The sequence below is a fragment of the Podarcis gaigeae genome (assembly GCF_964106915.1).
Source record: "Podarcis gaigeae genome assembly, chromosome: 3".
In the NCBI taxonomy this organism is placed as follows: Eukaryota; Metazoa; Chordata; class Lepidosauria; order Squamata; family Lacertidae; genus Podarcis; species Podarcis gaigeae.
The window spans coordinates 68,863,416-68,882,958 of record NC_139680.1 but is presented as its reverse complement, the minus strand read 5'-3'; the positions used below and the strand labels follow the sequence as shown (position 1 = coordinate 68,882,958).

Genomic DNA, 19,543 nt, shown 5'->3' with positions numbered 1-19,543 from the left:
AGTCTACATCCCATGCAGTATATCACTTCAGATTAATAGGAAGATTAAAGTATACATCTCATTCACACACTTAAAAACAAACAAACCAGAGTCATAGACACTTTTATTGTACTGTTTTTCTTAACTTTAAATTCCATTTCCATAGTACCATCAAAATCTCTAGTCAGCATTTGCTTCCCCTAAGTTCTCTTTTCTCTTCTCAATATTTGGGCCTTGGCTTATCATTCTAAAGCGACACACCATGTGTAAGTTTCAGGAAAAGAACAAGGCCCCATACAATAAAAACACATAAGCTGTTGTAATAGGTTGCTGCCTGTGTTTTCCATAACAAAGAACTAAGGACTGAGTGGGGAAGATGAGAATGCTTGTGGGAAGCCCAAGTAGATGATGTTGTTTTTTTACTTACTTTCCCCACTTCCTCCTTCTGCCAGGACTTTGTGTTTTATGCTCCTCGTCTAAGAATTAACAAGAGGATCCTGCAGCTGTGCATGGGAAATCACGAGCTGTACATGCGCCGTAGGAAACCTGACACCATTGAGGTCCAACAGATGAAGGCCCAGGCCCGTGAAGAGAAGCACCAGAAGCAGCTAGAAAGGTACTCGTGGTGGTGGACAGTGGTGGGAAGGGTGTGGTTCACTTGAATGGAGAAAATGGCTGGGCCTAATGTGTTGTCTTCAAGAAAACTTGGCAGAGGTAGAGATTGGTGGTGAGGGTAAAATGCCACCACTGCAAGGGTAGAAATCTAGAGAACTCAGTTTTTCTTGCTAAATGTAGGCATCCACACTTAGCTGAGAAGAGGTGACATAAAGCAATAGGTAACTATTTAAAGAAATTGTTGTATTCTTTATTTTGCAAACTGCCTTAGGTGCCTTTCCAAAAAGGCCATATATAAATGCAATAAATGACTATTAAAATAAATAATATTGGATCACAATAGAACTGTGACGTCCAGCATTTTGTATCCCATATCAAGGTGCTCCAGAGAGCCATTTTAATCCATCTTAACCACTATAATGCAGTAATATGGCAACTAAGCAGAACCAAACCAGGGAACTCATCCTCTTGGAATCTCTATTCTTCCTCCTTTATGAAGTCTTCTTTGGATAAACAACACTCATTATCAGTTTAGCAATTAACCCTGTAGCATATTCTATGTTGCACTGGTGCTGCCTACCACGCTCCCCCAAATAAACTCAAAGATGCATGGAGTCATCCCTATAATGTGATGTCTACCCAGAATGGAGCTAACAGAAGTCATATCTGCAGTGGGTAAAGCCTAGTGAGCAGCTAAATTCCCTGATTCTGTCTGGCACAGCTCCATACTTTGTAATTTCTTCCTAGTTTCTTAATTTGAGAGCTTGTGACACCTGATTGTTGCTGCCTCCCTGGATGCAGCCACAGGAGTGCTTGAATGCCATATTTTCAACAAGCTTCTGTCTTTGTAGAAAATCACAGAAGAGAAAAGCTTTTCACCCCAGCACAGAATAGTTGTGTAGCAGTAAGCAGACTTGTAACCTCCAGAGTTTTGAAGCAAACTTATTTTTCGATCCGTTACAGACAACAGCTAGAAAATGAAAAGAAGAAGAGAGAGACAATTGAGAAGGAGAAAGAGCAGATGCTAAGGGAGAAGGAAGAATTGATGATGAGACTGCAGGAGTACGAACTGAAGACGCAGAAAGCAGAAAAAGGTACAATCTGCCTTCATTAAACAGGCAACCGGAACCCATGGTTCCACCACTTCCTCACATTCTTAGCCCTGCTTAGACAACCAACATAGCAGTGTGTTGGCACACTATAATATCCTAACAGTGCTGTCGCATGACATTTCATTGGGTTTCATGATAGAAATATACAAACCAGGATAACATCTACTTCACCAGAGCACAGGAACAACTCTCTTAATAGATGGAGGTTTTATAGGAGCTTCCTTTTAGTCCTTGAATCATTTATTACTTGTGCATATTGCTCCATAAATGCAGCTGGCATTACTGCTATCTACTGTTAGATGGCTGAGCTAAGCAATTTCATAAAAACTTCTAAAATCTCCCTCAACTATTAATCAAACTATTTAAAAAATATGGTAGGCGCCTTGTAATCTTGTTTTACGATTATATAGATTATTCAAGATTAGATGTCTGCCATAATAACCCCAGGAAAATGTTATTGAAAACCCAATCTGATGTCCTATATTTGGCATATGTGGCTGTAAAGTTCCTAAAATGTCTGCACCCAGTAGTGGTAGTTCAATTGACAGGAAGCTTTTCTCATTGCCTAAAGGGAAAATGTTAAACTGCCTGCATTGGCGGATGTTTTCTCAGCAGACCAGCCGTGAGATCTGATGCAGTGCACTGTAGTTTCCTTTACATCCTGATCTGGCTGAGCCGATATCTCTGAACAAGATTATGAAATTTAAATGCATAACATGCCACTGCCCTCCCTTTATCCTGTATCAATCCAATGCTTTAGAATCCATACTTTTCCTGCATCCCTATAAGCAGCATAATGCAAAGCTATACCTATTAAGCTTCAAAGAAGAATGTTTTACATATTGATAAGACCTTGGAATTGTCTTGGCTTTCAGAAAGCAAGCTCCTCTTTGCATTTGCAGGTAGAAGACACCAGATTTGCTAAGTATCTTTATAAGGCTGGAGTTTACACAAACACAACTTTTTATTGTGTGGCTTTTTTCCTCCCGTTCCAGAGCTCTCAGACCAAATCCAAAAAGCCAGGGAGCTTGAAGATGAAAGGAGAAGGGCTCAGGAGGAAGCTGAGCGTCTAGAGAACGAGCGCTTAGCTGCTCTGCAAGCCAAGGAAGAACTGGAGAGGCAAGCAGCTGACCAGATGAAGAGTCAGGAGCAGCTGGTACGCATCCAAGGCACTTGGGAGATAAACTCTGACAATTATATAAATAGTAGCAAACGAGTTCGGCTGAATGCTACGTTTGGGGGGCAAGAAAAAGTTACTGACCAAAGTAAAGCAAATCCTACAATACAGGACAAATTAATACATGGCTGAGAGTCTGTATTTCTGAGCAGTGAGTCTTGAGAATGAAAGGGGGAAATCAAGATACTGTACAGTATGGACATTTGTTTTTCATGGAATCTGTGTCCTTCCTTGCCACTCAAAGCAAATTGCAGCATGTATAAAGTAGAGTAATAGAGGGAAGCATTATAACCAGAAGACATTCAAGCAATGTTTAAGAGACAGGACAAAGTGATCTCACAAAACAAATTCCATAATCTGGGCATTACCGTGGTGAAATCTCCCTCCTTGTTACCTCTAGTGAGATATGCAGCAGGCCCTAATAGTAAGTTAACTCCTGCTGGAGCATCAGGCCAAAGGGCACCTGATCCAGCATCCTGTTCTCAGTGGCCAGTCAGATGCATATGGGAAGCCAGCAAGCAAAATCTGAGTCATCCTCCACTGTGATTGATTCCCAGTTGCTGATATGCGCAGGCATATGGTTCATAGCCATTGTTGCTGTTTTTATTTTCTTACTATTTAAGGCATTTATATGCTGCTCAATCATTGGCATTTCTAGGGGTTTGCATAAAAATAAACCATACAGGGAAAAAATAAGAATTCATAAAACCAAACCGAAACCTGAAAGGCAACCTGAAAATGTCTGCAGGAATAAGAAAGTCTTTGTCATATGCCTGACAAAGGGTGCTTGTCTAATCTCAGGTGAAAGGGCCCATAACATTAAACACAACTTCTAGTAGTTGAGTTGTGCATCTAAGCTATTGTGGTTGCACCTAAGACAACCCCAAAGATCTCAGTGATATTAGGGATCAGGCAGGCATGAGGAAATCATGATTCCAGGTTGTTAGCTAGTAGACATTCATAGCATTATCTTCTTAAATACATCCAAGTTGGTGGCCCTCTACTTAAGGTTGTCCCTCTCCGGCCAACTAAAGGGCACTGGCAAAATCATACTGGAGATAAATACCCTTTCCGTATTCTAGCTCTAAACCACTTGAGGCTTTAGGGACATAACCAGAATCTTAAATTGAACTAGGAGTGGAATAACATACTTCCCTAGAGCTGGTTCCAGCTAACACTATTGCAGTGGCATTTTGTACCTGATTTTTCATCAGTAGAACAGCGTAATCCAAAATGGGTTGCTTCCCTGTCTCTAGATCTTACTGACCAATAGTACTTCCATCTTCTCCGGATTATGTTAAAATGCTTTTCTCTCTGTCAAACAGGCTACAGAGCTTGCTGAATACACAGCCAGGATTGCACTGCTGGAAGAGGCAAGGAAACGCAAAGAGAACGAAGTAGAAGAGTGGCAGCACAGGGTAAGTGCTAAGTTTCTTTAGAGCTACGTATCAGTCTGTTTGGCCTCCAAGGGTCTAGCAGTTTTAGTCCTGCCTTGGAACTTTCAGTGCCATTAATCTGAGAGTATGGGCTACACAGTTCTGTCGAACAGTAGTTTTTGCTTCCAGCCGTAGAAGCGTATGATGGGATTGTGTGGGATAAGACCATATTGTTTGTATAATGCTTCTGAGGTGCTTGTCTCAAAGTGGTTTGTATAAAAATGTTTATACAATAAGTATTTGTAAAACTGCTTTATTTATAAAATAGTTTACAAATAGCCTTTTACAATCCATCTCAAACCAGTGTGTACAAGTTAACATAAAAAATAGTAAAATCACAGTAATTTACTATAACGAATGGCCCCCAGGACACCATTCATCCTGAAATTAAACCCCTGAAATGTTTTGAGCACCGAAATATTACCCGTATGGGTGCTTTCTGGAGCTCCAAAAGAAGGTAGTTCCCTAGGCTACCACCATAGAGGGGGCCTTCCCCGTGGCGGCCATTGGCAGGATTACAATGCAGCTAAGAGAACCTCCAACAGCTGAGCACCAATGTTCAGACAGGGCAGCAGGGAGAGAGGCTCTCTTTTAGGTATCCTGATCCTTGGTTTGGGGTTTTTGAAATTAAAACCAAAGCCCTGGTACTTGGGCTGCTAGCTTGTTACTAGCCATTCACCTCTTTTAGGAGAAGTGTATTATGTCTGTGATGGGGCATTCCACTGAGTTACCTCACTGTGGCTTCCAGACCAACCTCAGGCAAATCCCCACAGAAGAAGAGTGCTCCTTGTTCTGTACCCACCGGAATCCTAGTAAAAAGTATTTTGTCTAAATTTTCTTTCTGGTTCCATTACAATAGGCTATAGAAGCCCAAGAAGATCTTGTAAAAACAAAAGAGGAGCTGCACTTGGTGATGACTGCTCCACCTCCTCCACCCCCACCTGTGTATGAGCCAGTGAACTACCATGTCCATGACAACCTTCAGGACGAAGGAACCGAGTCCTCTGGCTACAGCGCAGAATTCTCCAGTGAAGGGATCTTGGATGATCGTAACGAAGAGAAGAGAATCACGGAAGCCCAAAAGAATGAGCGTGTGCAAAAGCAGCTGAAGGTAAGATACACCTAGATCAGTTTCACATGACTGAGATGACTGCTGCTCTTCATGGTTGATGATTTTGTGCGAAATGGGGCTTCAGTCCCAGTGTTTCCATCTAAAACCATACGGTAGCCCCTTCATGAAACTGATTCTGTGGATCAGTAGCCACCCAGTTGGTGCTCAGCAGCATCCATGTTGCCCAAGCTATCATATGCAGCTGTCCTGCAGAAGATGCCATGTTCAGTCCCTGGCATCTCCATGCAGGACTGGGAGAGACTTCTGCCTTGAATGCCGGAGAGCTGCTGCCACCCAGTGTAGACACACAGAGCTAGATGGACTGAGTGGACTCACTCAATAGAAGGCAGCTTCCTTTGTTGGTTGTTCCAAAGAGTTGAGAGATGTTTATATCTGCTTCTTTCACTGCCCTTGTACTGAATTCTGAACCTGTTAAATGCAGACGCTAATAAATGTACCAGGAAGCTCATATGGAACTGAGGATTCTTATATTTCATTTAATAACTGTGGGTCATTATTGTAGGCCTCAATTGCCTATCTAAGGAAGCCTCGCATGGCTAGGATTGGAAGAAATCCAGAATCTTCTAAATTGCCCCCAGGCTCTTATTTTTCTACACTCCTCTTGTTGTACCACTTCTAGTTGTCCTATTACAAGAAACACCGTGGCAAAGATTTTCATATCCTGGCTTCCAAGCAACAGAAGGACTGAGGAATGATGTTCTGTTATAGTCTTGTGTGCTACCTCATACTCCCCTAAGTATTTGTATGTCTGTGTAACTTGAGTGTTTTAAATATTGCAGACGCTGACTGATGAACTAGCCCAGGCCAGAGATGAGAACAAGAAGACACAAAACGACCTCATTCACACAGAGAATATGCGGCAAGGACGAGACAAGTACAAGACACTGAGGCAGATCCGACAAGGCAACACCAAGCAAAGAATTGATGAGTTTGAAGCTATGTAAATGCATAAGGCAAGACTCTGGGAAAGGCAGGTTTTCAATGCTGACCTTTCTATCTGAAGGGTCACTGAACAGTCATACCAAAAAAATAAATAATCCCCAAACCCTCACACCTGTCAGATGCTACCTGATTTTAGCTTAATACAACATCAGTTTTAAGCATATAAGGATAGCCACCACAAGGTTTTCAGTCAAGACTTGGTGAAATTTGGTCCTATGCTAGTGCCAAAAGGCTTGTCAGAATTGTTTCTTTTCTGTGTTACTATTGTGCTGCTTGTTACACTGCTTGTCTGCACCCATTTCTATAGTGTGGTAGGTATGTCCAGATTGGAGAATCAACCTACTAGTTTGCCGCACCAGGTTGTTTCTTAAGCAGCACAAACATTCAGGGTTGTAAAGATCTTCATGGCGTCCATCTCTTTCCCCCTCTTACACTGTTGACATTTCTACAGTGGTGACAAGTAGTAAGTCTGAGGAAGCTTATTAATTGCACTGTTGTATTGGAGAAGTTCCCACAGTGATCATTCAGAAGCTATGCATTACAGGCACACTTGGATGCTCTTCTTACATAACAGATAGGCAGGGATATTGTTGGCCTTCAATGTTATTGAAGTGTGGTACTCCAGCTTAACCAATCAGCTGTAGTGTAGTATTTATATATACCTATGTTAAAGATGCAAGTGACAGATATAATTCTAGTTTGAAAAGGGAGGATAAAAGTTTTTTGCTTTGTATATTTTGTTACTACTTTCAGACTTAATATGAAAAGAATAATGTAAAAAATAGACAATAATTTCTAGTCTCTGAAGTCAAGGCAGTGTAGGAAACTATTTTGATCTAGAAAACATTTGTAAAGATGATTTTTTTTTTTTACTTTAAAACAAATTGTGATAACATGGCTGTGATTCAGTATATACAATTTCACTGTACCTATTTTTTTTTTCTAACAAATTTTCTAATTTTTTAAAAATGATAGTTTCAGACTCCAACCATGAAGGGACTTTGTCAGCTTATTTTCTCTATTAAAGAGAATTTCTATGGATTTCTTCTACCACTGTCTCCGTGTTAACTTCCACCCGTGAAACAATCCCACCTCAGGCTTTGGAAATCTGCTAGAATGTCAAGTGAACAATACATTGTTAACTCTGTTCAACATGTAACTCCCTATGCTGCTTTGTACTCAAAGACGTTTTAACCATTGTCTCCTGATAACAGTGTTGTGGGATTTGTTTGTGTAATTCACCAACAAATAAAAAAAAATCTGCAAGGCAGCATGTGTTTGAAGTTCTGTGTGATTTCCCGCCCTCCCCCCCAATACTTTCTATTCCTGCCATCAAAGATATTTGAAAAATTAATGGATGGTATTGGTAAATAAAACAGCTCATCTAGCCACACTACATTGGATCTCAACTTCCTTCTATAGAGTAAGTTAATGCCCATGTGTGCAATGGGTCATCTTCCACATATCCCCATAATAAGCTCCAGAGGCTCAGACTCTGTGGACCAGATGGGGCGCATGCAGAGAACTGGAGGTGGGAGAAGAGAAATCAGAAGCTCCATTGTAGATGCTTCTCTGTAAGCAGACTTGCTTCACTGGATGTCACTTGGAACAGATGAAACAAAGGAAGAACAGAAATCATTGTAGTGATTGTAGTATTAATTTATTTTATAACTGACATATCCTGTTTCCCTCACCCTCCATTTTATCACAATAAATTAAGTCCCTTGCATATCTGGTTAAAAGACCCTTAGACTTCCTTAGACACTAGGGAGCAGATGCCTGTTAGGGTAGATAATACTACATTAATTGGCTCAATAGTACTGGGCAGCTATACAGTGGTACCTTGGTTTATGAACTTAATCCGTTCCTAAACTGAGGCGCGCTTTCCCTAATGAGGCCTCCTGCCACTGGTGCCTTTCTACCATTTGACTTCCGTTCTTGGACCGAGGTAAAGTTTGCAACACGGCTGTTCTTAAACCAAGGTACCACTGTCTATGGAACTAAGCAAAACACCCTCTTTGTGGTATTTTCCAGTTAAAGAAGAAATAAGTGGTTTACAAAAACAACTTTCCAAAAAGGATACATGTCTGTGCTTGTTTCCCCTAGCCCAACTAATTACATGCATAGATAAAATGCCATACATTGGGGTTTTCTTTTACTTCTGTAGATTACAGATACCAATAAATCAAAGATTGATCTCAAACGTTCATTGGAGGAGTTCTGTTCTTTGATGCTGACAAGCAGAAAGAATAGGTTGTCCAGATGCTGACATATTTTGGCTGCAGTTATAGGCGTCATTTCAAGTAATTGGTGCACAGTGCTGCTAAATTTACAGGCATAGCCAGATTGATTTCGAAGAACAAAGCTGAGACTGTCAAAGTAGAACAGAAATATGGAGAAAGAAAAAGGTTTGGGCTGATTATGAGAGAGAAAGAGAAGCAGGCAGCAGTGAAAATGAACAAGGGTGTTACAGCAAACATTCTTGCATTGCTTAGTCCTAGCCTTTGGAGTTTGCAAAAAGAGATGCAACCATGAAATAGTCCATCAACAGCAGTATTAAATTCCCAGTCTAATCTTGCTATTACTTGAATTGTGCCAGGAAATAATGCCTGCTGCTCTGGCTAAGATACCCAACTAGTTTCCCAGAGAAATAGGTGAACTCTAAATTTGTAGTTAACACTTCTGGTGTTTGTGGATCTGAGGTTCTTTCACACAGGCACAGCCTGACTTGCTGTGAAGCTCCTGACATACACAGAGATCAGTAAAGCTGTTCCCTTGTTCTTTTCATTCATTGTTTACATTTCTTGGGGTTAAAATAACTGGCATACCATACTTGTCTGAGCAGGCAATGACCAATGCTACACATAGCTTTCCATATGTTGTTAAGGCAAGAGACATTCAGAATTTAAAGGCAGGAGCATTAGGATACAGTGAAAGTGCTATGTCTGTCCATGTGTCTGGGCTGCTTAGCATCTTTTCCCACTGAAGACATGCTTGGGAGGTTGCATCCACTGTACCGGTTGATGTTTCTGGAAACATAAGAAAGGGAAAGTGACTCATCTTGACTTTGTCCATTTAATAGCTCTCATTTTGTTAAGAAAACCTAACACTTCATGTCCTGATAGAATGCAGTACATGAATTACAATCAAGAATTAGGCAAAGGCTCCTCACATCTTGAGTTTCAATAGATACCATTATGTTTGCAAAACAGAGCATATCTGGGGTGTGAGAGTCAGACCTAGCAGTTTCTTTGTTTATCTTACATGCAAACTTTGGAAGCAGAGCAAAAAGTTCAGTCTACTCTTCCAACTCCCTTTGCAGAGATGTCACATCTATTTATATGTGACAAATAAAACTTTGTGCTTTAAACATGTTTACATTCTACAAAGCCCTTTCCTGAAACCATGTCCTTTGAAGACAGTACAGTGGTACCTCGGATTAAGTACTTAATTTGTTCCAGAGGTCTGTTCATAACCTGAAACTGTTCTTAATCTGAAGAACCACTTTAGCTAATGGAGCCTCCTGCTGCCGCCGCACCGCTGGAGCACGATTTCTGTTCTCATCCTGAAGCAAAGTTCTTAACCCAAGGTACTATTTCGGGTTAGTGGAGTCTGTAACCTGAAGTGTATGTAACTCGGGGTACCACTGTACATTCGGAACCAGCTCTCTCAAATTTGTTCCTACAAAGTTTTGAGTACTGAGATTCAGGCTGCTTCATGCATTTATCTGGTCAATGGGTCTCTTTTGCATGGTGCAAGTACACAGTGGAAACACACACTCAAAGCAAGGGTCCTCAATCTTTTAAAATTCCAGGACCAAAATAATGGGAATCCCTGGCACCCCAAAATACCATTTTGCCAGAGAAAAAACTGGTGATACTCAGTGAAGCAAAATATTCATGCACACTCCAAATAGCAGAAGAAGCGGGCAAACAAAAAGCAAGTTAAACAATAAAAAGCAGCCAAAATACCAGGAACCTCTCCCCAATTAAACAACATGCAATCTGGGGTATGAAAAGGAAGAGTGCAGGGCAGCTGGAGGCCTGCCCTTCTCTTTCCAGCAAGATTTAAAAGCTGGAAAGGAGCTCAAAAAATGTTTTCAAAAGAAATGGCAGGGGGTCTGGGGATGCCATGATGCCCACGGGCACCATGTTGGGGGCTCCAGAATTAGAGTACAATTGGCCAGCTAAGTGTGTGGATCATCGTTGAGTATAATCTATTGCAAGCAAACGTTAGAAATTAATCAATGCTTGAAGTGTTAAGACAGACCTGTGTGTATTAAATTGTGTGCTGGGAAATGCTAAACCCCTGGAATTAACAAGTGATGAGAACTAATTAAGATAGGCTAAATTTTCCTTGTCCAGAAAATCATCTTGGGGTGGGGGGATGAGTCATTACAAAAGCCAATGGATCAAATGAACTTTGTGTAAGATGGCAAATAGATCAACAGATAAAGAGGGCTTGCAGTAGCAAGAGTTAAGAGTGATGTCTCTGGAAAGTTATGTGGGCAGAAGCTAAAGAAAAGCTGCAGGCAGGCAGACAGCTATGGCTGATGTTTGACTAAGCTGCACCTATGGAGGAAGCAAGAGCCTCTTGAAGTATAATGCTGGGAACCTCTCCATCATAGGGTCAGGTTGTATATATGTGTAAATAAACCATATAACATAAAGGCACCAGTCATTGCTGTGCCTCATTCCTGAAACATGAATCTTGGGTAAGCATGCCTGGAACCCCTGGAATATCACACTGCTTGGCAATTGGGGTGGCGTGTAACAATACCTTTATAATAAATGCAGTAGTTCTCCCTCATTTACAAGAGATGTATACATTTTTAAATAAACTATCAGATTCTATGCAGTTTACGAAATGATCTTTTGCAGTTGAACTGGGTTTTGGAGTAGTTTGCTGGTCCTGCTATATTTTTTGTGTGTCTGTCCAGCTTTTAATTAGATGGGTCTTTGACACTGAGAAAAATAATGGCTTGCCACAGGGAAAGCTTAGCAGGATACAACACCTGCTGCGAGCAATTCCAATTAGTGTTGCTAATGACATGTCAGCAATGCTCTGTCCCTTTGATTGTTTGTCTCTTTGCCAAAGAGAAGGCTTTTATGACAAACTGAGGAGAGCCAAAACAAGGAAAAACAGAGAATACAGTGGATTAATTCAGCAAGCAGCAACTAGGTCAGTGGTTCTCAACATGTGAAGTGCTTCCATAGTGAACTATGGGGGAGGTTGGCGTTCCCCTGTGACATCCTCCTAGTATACTGTATGTTTTAACTGGGCCAGAAGGCAAAGTTCCAATGCTTGTGTTGATTGGCTGTGCCAGGGACCAATAGGGTGGCTATCAGTGTGTTCTCCAAAGCTTCCTTTTAAGGTAGTATGGTGGACTTACGTGCCCTATTTCCTATGTTTAAAAATTCATCACACGAAATGGTCCTGCTGAAGGGAGAAGTATCATATAATAAACCAGAGCATTCACATTAGTGTGTGGACTCCTGAAGCCCATCAGATGCAATTTTTAACTTCACCACTTTTTGAGGGAGTTATTATTTAAGTGAGGCTTCCAAAGGACTGAGCATCTGCATGAATGCTCCAGCTCACATGGTATCTCCTCAATGTAGCTATGGCAATGGGACTACTCTGTGTAGATATTTAAATGAATGAAATGGGGCTGTGGATCTCTGGGCCCGCTTCCTTTTCATGTATGTATGGCCAGGGTAGTTCGCAAACAGCTATGAATCAAGTCACCCCTGGTTTGAATATCATAAATTCACTGAGACCAACCTCAGACCTCTACTCCTCAAAATGAAGATAAAACTGCCCTCTCTTTACATGGGTGCTGTACAAATTACAGGAAGATAATATATGTGATATGCTCTGAACAGACTTGAAGCTCTGCATAAACACAATACTTAAATTGAATTACTTAATTCAACACACGTGTTGAGCTGGGGTGAGGAACCTGGGGTCTTCCAGATGTTGCAGGACTCTTGAACTCTCAATAGTAATGCAACACTGTGCTATGTGGGGTGACTGTGATATCTATCAGCACAAAAGTCTCATTTTTCCCACTTACGTTTTCCGAGTCTTGCACCGCCCAAGAACTGATCACGTAAGCCAAACGATGCTTGATCCCAGACAGTTAAGTCCAGACAAGATTGCTGCAGCTGAGATGCGGTAACCCCATTAAAGACAAACAAGTGGTTCCATTGTGGCTGGGCTTGTTTCTTCAGCACAGGAGTCCTTTGTTTTAAGTCACGTTGCCCCAGGATGCAAAGGCAGCTTCCCAAAGAGAAAGTTAGAAACCATTCAGTGAGATTTATGACAGGGAAAAGGTGAGGGCACAATCCAGCTAAAGTTATGCATTTTCAGTCTCCTTGATTTCAGTGAGGAAGTTGAGCATGCCCCATTTGAAAGCAACAGGGACTTTAAAGTGCTCAACTTTGACTGAACTCTGCCCCTACTTTGCAGAACAAACCAGTATCTCATGGCACCTTGAAGTCTGACATTTATCGAGGCTTGAGATACAATTAATGCAGGCATCAAATGAAGCAGGCGCTAGCCTACAAAGGTTCATACTACAATTCATGAATTGTTAAGGTACCAAAATACAATGCCATTTTTTTCTTGGCACTGACTAACTAACGTAGCTACTCTTCTTGAATTACTTCAGGAAAGTTTTATAAAATACCTTACAATCCTTCAATTCTGTGGGTCTTTCTGTTTTTACTATAGGAGACTTTAAATAAAGCAGGGGAAAGGAACCTTCCTCCTGCCAACCTCAAAGTGCAAGTAGATAAATAGGTACCGCTCCGACGGGAAGGTAAATGGCGTTTCCGTGCGCTGCTCTGGTTCACCAGAAGCAGCTTAGTCATGCTGGCCACATCACCCAGAAGCTGTATGCCGGCTCCCTCGGCCAATAAAGCGAGATGAATGCCGCAACCCCAGAGTCGGCCACAACTGGACCTAATGGTCAGGGGTCCCTTTACCCTTTACCTTTAAGGAACCTTTAGTGCATGGGCATAATTAAACCTGGCACAGATCACAGTTTGGCCAGAGAGGCAGTTTTGCAGCTTTTCACCAAACCTTGCCCACCAAACCTTGCACATGACGTCATAAATGACATTGGGTGGGCAGATAAGGGCATGGCCACAAAAGAACAATCATGAGCTTAACGTGAGCTTTTGACTACTCCTTTGCATGTAGGGCTTACTGACAACATCAGTCAACTGATCAGTTGATCCCAGCTCATCAGGCTGTACTAACTGTACTAACTACCAGTACAGGGAGCCCCTTTGAACTTTGACAGGTGTCTGTTAATGCTGGTCCACAGGGAGGGGCCAGATTAAGCATCTGGTCCCTGGCTGGATCCAGTTCCCCACTCCTGAACTAAGGTCTTGTCCCTCATCCACACACACACACACACACACACACACACACACAGAGAGAGAGAGAGAGAGAGAGAGAGAGAGAGAGATTTGTCTTCTTGACTTTGGCAGTTACGAGGCTGTACCATTTTGGGGCTGCTAATCACTACAATTCTTACTGGCCAGTATTACTGCTTTTAACCATTTCCCCAGAGGTAGCACACAAGGGACCTGCATGGACAGGTACCATTCCTGTGCCACAGTACGGTGCACATCATCCCCCATCTCTTGGCAAAAGCTCTTTGCCTTTCATGACAAGTAGCTTCAGGGGGATTTTGCAGTGAAAAGCAGCGGGCAAGAAAAGAGTTAAGCACCTCCTCACCTGCGGGACGCAGGTGGCGCTGTGGGTTAAAGCCTCAGCGCCTAGGACTTGCCGATCGAAAGGTCGGCGGTTTGAATCCCTGCGGCGGGGTGCGCTCCCGCTGCTCGGTCCCAGCGCCTGCCAACCTAGCAGTTCGAAAGCACCTCCGGGTGCAAGTAGATAAATAGGGACCGCTTACCAGCGGGAAGGTAAACGGCGTTTCCGTGTGCGGCTCTGGCTCGCCAGAGCAGCGATGTCACGCTGGCCACGTGACCCGGAAGTGTCTCCGGACAGCGCTGGCCCCTGGCCTCTTGAGTGAGATGGGCGCACAACCCCAGAGTCTGTCAAGACTGGCCCGTACAGGTAGGGGTACCTTTACCTTTTTACCATTCTACTGCATCATTAGCTATGCCCAATTATTTTTCTTTCCTTTTTTCAAAGAAAGTGTCAGGATTCTGTTTAAACTGGCTAAACTAAGTCTGGGAGGAAGGGAATACTAAGGCTGTGAAAGCAGTCTCCTCTTTATATTCTCCCATACAAACAAGGCCGGCGTTTCTTAGAAATGCATGTCTGCCAGCCTTTTGGCCAAAATCAGGACCTGACATGCATGCGACTAGAAAGGAATCCAGCCTCTGGAAGAATGAAGCTGCATGCTCCTGGCAACTCTCTTTGCAAGAAGAAGGCAGCTACATTTTGCATCACTTACATTTACTAGCCAACTGAAGATTTCAACCTTGATCACACCTTTATCTTCAAGGCCTTTTTGGTGAGAAGGCGATGCTGCCAATTGATATAACATTCTTATCTTGTACATATTTTTACTTCCTCCATCTCAGTCATCTGTCAACTACAAGCTAACCACCATGGTCACTATATCTTTTTGCATTTTAAACCCAAGTCACAGAATTGGACCAATCTTGGGCTCACTCTGTGATGCCCAGAAATATTCTGCCATGCAGATGATAATGTCTACAATCCAGCTATAGTTAAACAGCTTTAACGCCATCATTTTGACAGGAGATATTTAAGCCCATACTTAACTATTCCCACTGAAATGAGAAGAATTGCAAAGGGTGTACCAGTGGTTTGTTGAGCATAAGGTTAAGCTGCACACACTTAACAGTTACCTGATTTTACATATAAGGTTTTCTCTTAAACTAACTTTCAAAAAGTTTAATGCATGATAAATAATAAAACAATTACATTTTAAACAGTATTGCAAACCATACCCTTTAACAAATGTGTTCAATAGGCCATCAGGTCTTAGCATAGGCAAGTTGTGGGCTCCAAGAACTAGAAGTTGAAGCTGGTACTCAGGATGTGCTTTTTCTTCCATCCCTGAAAGAGGGCAGAAACCAGCAGAGTCTCATCACAGTGTTTAGGGTAAAATGTCTAGGTGCTATCAGCTGCCATTACTGTGAGCAAGGAGATTATGAAAAGAAGACCAAAATGCTACAATGTCTTACAGACTAACATAGCTCTCCAAACCCCCAATCTCCCATGCTAGAGGGAGGTTTGGAGTGAAAGTGTCCTTTCATATAGCCCCACCACTGGCAAGAGAGTTTTGTTAATGAGGAACACTCCAATGTGCCCTCCCAAATGGCAGACAGTGGAGATTCCAGAAACAGAAAGCTGCAGGAGTGTGGAGAGAAAGGGATGGGCTGGGCAGGCACAGGATGTGCTGGATCTTGAGCGGGCCCTGCTGCTGTCAGGAACAGTCCTGATCTGGGTCTCTTTGCTGTACCAGCCAGAAGCTGGCATAGTATTTTTCCTGACCCCACCCACCTTCCAGTGCCAGCAGTGAAACAGTGATGGCTAGGCTACTCCATTGAGACCTACTACTGCTGGTCAAGGGTTTGGATTGTTCCCTAAATAGTTCAGTGCGGGGGCAGCAAATAAAAAAAAGTGGGTGCTTGCACCCACACACAGCACTCAAAATCACCCACTTTAGGCAGTTGCCTTATTCTGTCTGATAGTAGGGCAAGTCCTGTGCCAGAGATGAATTAAGACTAATGACTTCCATCATAATCCATAGAATCATCAACACTGCTAGAAGCCACATCACAAATGGTGAATGCTATGCAAGAGCTATTTGGCAGTCTAAATCCCTAGTGTAATAAAAACCAAAGACCCAGGGACAGAGGGCTGAGTATATGTGTTGTTGCTGTGCCCCATGACAGTCATTTTGTGTTTTGCCACACACCCCACAGCAGCCATTTTGTGACCGGTGCCCACAAACTTTCCTTAAAATTCCAAATATGTCCACTGGCCCAAAAAGGTTGGCGATCCCTAAACAAGTGAATGTCACTTTTGAGGACTTTACATAAACTGACACAGAGTTTTAATAGCAAAGTTAATACATACGGTGCTTTGTATTTTCTTTCCCATGCTCACCATATTGGAACTTGTTACGTAGGGAAGGTGAAACCAGCTTTGCACGCACCAGAAGTTCTCCACTGTACTGGAGTACATTATCTCCAGGCTTTTCGGGCTATACAGAAGTTGAGAGAAGAATACACACAAACATAGTTGACAGCTTGTGATTGCCCTGTGCCTTTCCTCTCTTCTCATAATTAATTCATATAATCAGTTGTGACATTATTCTCAAATGATAAAACAGGTCAAGCCTGAAAGTCTACCTGCAATAATCACAGTTATTAGACACTAACAGGAATAACTGATCTCATATTTCAATGGCCCCATACTATAAAACTGAATAAGCAGCTAAACTTTCATCTAGGGCAAGACCACGGATCCATAATTTTCTTTTTGTTAAAAATATAGTGACAGGTTAGGATGTGACTCGAGGTGACTCAGCTATCAGGATGAATGTCTAAAGACTTAATCAATTTCTTTGATGACACTATCCATTTCATTATAGTGGACAAAATAAGTTTGCATCAGAATGTTGGGATTTTAAAAGCATACACTGTATATTCATATACAAACATACTTCTCTCTCTCTCTCTCTCTCTCTCTCTCTCTCTCTCTGTGTGTGTGTGTGTGTGTGTGTGTGTGTGTGTTTGCTGGAAAATATGTAGCTCTAATACAAAGCTGGAGTCACCTTTGCTTTGAGTTGATACCAGTTGAATGACTGAGTTGAACTGTCTTCAAAATCCCAAGATTCAAATGGGATCACCACTTCTCCAAGGAATACTTGATGTCTAAAAGTTCCAGCATGCCATACAGATATTTGCAGTTGTCGAGTTTCCAGCTGCGAGTATTCAATCTTGTACTGTAAGCATCAAAAGTACCACAGTGCAATGCATAAGACTAACATATTTTTATGAAGTTGCAGCATTAAAATCTGCCAGATTAATGAAGGAATTCCCTCTGCTGTATAGCTATTAAAGATAAATGAGTGCTGTGCTCCAGTAAGATCAACCCATTGTGGTCTACTCACCTGGTGAGTCAGTTAATGTTTTAAAAGAAATCTGCCCATGTACTTAATCAGCATCAAAGCATGCAAATATCTTCTGAAAGTTCAGAAATCAAGTACAATTCCCTCCCTCTATGATATAAGGATGAGTATCCTGAAACACTGCACTGATGCATCACAGCAACAGCTAGTGGTACTGACTTTTCATAATGCCTTTTAATGTAACAGTTGGATTTTTTTTTTTTTAAGTTAGCAAGTTCAAACAGCAATGTTTGAGACATTCATTGTGAAAAGAGGAAGCTGGCACAATAGATTTTAATTCCTTTCAACTTTATAAATATTCCATCCAAATCATGATTCACTTCCTTTAACCTTTGAAAGAAGAGACATTTGCTCAGGCTCTTAAAAGCAAATAGTTGTCCTTTGAACAATACACAACCTTATTTTGGTTAGGATTTTTTCAAGTCCAGTCTATATAGCTTTGGCCACATCATAATTCAGAAGACAGGCAGCTATTTTAATAGAGCTATTTAAAGGCCAGGCTGATTCTGATATATTGGAAATATATCAGTATACTGATGATACCCAAGCTCAGTCAATCCAAGTTATGCAGTGAATCTGTGCAAGTGCTGTGCTGGTATCTGGAGGTACTAATGGGCTGGATGAAGGCCAATAAACTGAAGGTGAATCCAAACAAGATGGAGGCACTTTTGGTGGGAAATTAGGGAATAAACCTGTCAGCATGTGGTTAAACTCCTTCTGGAGAAGCAGGTCCATAACATGGGGGTACTTCTTGATCCAGCTTTGTCACTTGAGACCCAAGTGGCTTCCATGGCTAGTAGTGCCTATTGCCGACTCTGGCCAATTCACCAGCAGTGCCCCTTCCTGGGTCAAGATAGCTTAGCCACACAGTGGCCCATGTTCTAGTGACTGCTAGGTTAGACTTCTGCAATGTGTTCTACATGGTGCAATCTCTGAAGATGGTCCAGAAGCTGCAGCTAGTGCAGAATGCTGCCACTAGGCTACTGTGTGGTATGAACAGCCAAAATCATATTACACCTGTCCTTCAGAAGTTGTGCTGGTTGCCTATTCACTACTGGGTTCAATTCAAGTTACTAACGATAGCATATATTGACTTAGGTCCCAAACACTTAAAGGATAGCCTCCTCCTATATACGCCTATTTGGCCAGATATGGGGAAGGCCCTTCTCAGGGCCCCATTGATGGCCACAGCCCCATGTATAGAGCTTTGGATAGGATCTTCTCCATGGCAATGCCTCAGTAATGGAACTTCTTTTGGAGATATGATTCACAATCTCTTCACAAAGGCATTCAGGTGAGGACTATGGGCCAAATGTTTATTTTAACCTACTGCTGAACTGTTTAAATGCTTTAACTGGGTGACTGCTATCAATTTTATATGTGGTTTCATCTTTTAGTTAAGCACCACTGATATCTCCTTCGCAGGAAGCTCTGCTTCTAGATCCACTAAAAGCAGGAGTTTAGCTGTGCACAAGAGCGAGGGTGAGAGTGGGGAACGTAGAAATCTGGATTATAAATGTTGCTTAGTGTACCTTTAATGTTTCTTGGAAGGTTGGATCCAATGTGTTCTTTTTCACAGAGGTCTTCCGTTTACTCTGAGAAGATTTATCAGGCAGCAAGCGAGTCTTGATGTACCTTGCAATCAGAGAAGGAAACAGCAGTTAAGAGCCGAAGAAAGAGAGGGAGAGGAAATGAAACCACGTGCTTCCTACTACTTAATCTCTGTAGCATTTACTGATAAATTTTTTTCTTGCAGCATTCTAGGCCTTTCTACATTATCAGCTTATTGTTAGCTGCACACATCAATATATATTCCCTCAAGCTAGCTGTTCCATAAATATTACATTTTTCTGAGCCTTCAAAATGTAGTCTTTTGCACCTGAGGAAGAATAGAAGATTACCCCCAGCTACCACTGAGGGAATTCTTGTGCATCCATGATGATTTGTGCCTATGATGCTATTGGAGCAGTTATATGCAAACCCCCTTTTAATACTGCTTAT

General features: G+C 42.0%; 2 protein-coding genes across 10 annotated transcripts in view; one reads left to right on the top strand and one right to left on the bottom strand.

Annotated features, from left to right (window-relative positions):
• The window catches only part of EZR (ezrin), a 37,452-nt gene extending 29,789 nt beyond the window's left edge, over positions 1 to 7,663 (top strand). For both annotated transcript variants that reach the window (XM_083732496.1, XM_083732497.1), the window contains exons 9-14: positions 432 to 595; positions 1,558 to 1,688; positions 2,702 to 2,862; positions 4,209 to 4,301; positions 5,179 to 5,430; positions 6,231 to 7,663. In XM_083732496.1, coding sequence (XP_083588622.1) covers positions 432 to 595; positions 1,558 to 1,688; positions 2,702 to 2,862; positions 4,209 to 4,301; positions 5,179 to 5,430; positions 6,231 to 6,395 — 966 coding nt within the window. In that variant the 3' untranslated portion in view covers positions 6,396 to 7,663. The remainder of the gene's footprint in view (positions 1 to 431; positions 596 to 1,557; positions 1,689 to 2,701; positions 2,863 to 4,208; positions 4,302 to 5,178; positions 5,431 to 6,230) is intronic.
• Positions 7,664 to 8,500: 837 nt separating this feature from the next.
• The window catches only part of SYTL3 (synaptotagmin like 3), a 34,532-nt gene continuing 23,489 nt past the window's right edge, over positions 8,501 to 19,543 (bottom strand). For 6 of the 8 annotated variants that reach the window (XM_083732448.1, XM_083732449.1, XM_083732451.1 and 3 more), the window contains 6 exons: positions 19,075 to 19,177; positions 17,186 to 17,356; positions 16,486 to 16,612; positions 15,351 to 15,459; positions 12,470 to 12,675; positions 8,501 to 9,422 (listed from right to left, as the gene is read on the bottom strand). In XM_083732448.1, coding sequence (XP_083588574.1) covers positions 9,292 to 9,422; positions 12,470 to 12,675; positions 15,351 to 15,459; positions 16,486 to 16,612; positions 17,186 to 17,356; positions 19,075 to 19,177 — 847 coding nt within the window. In that variant the 3' untranslated portion in view covers positions 8,501 to 9,291. The remainder of the gene's footprint in view (positions 9,423 to 12,469; positions 12,676 to 15,350; positions 15,460 to 16,485; positions 16,613 to 17,185; positions 17,357 to 19,074; positions 19,178 to 19,543) is intronic. The other 2 variants (XM_083732454.1, XM_083732455.1) reach the window with 1 other exon arrangement.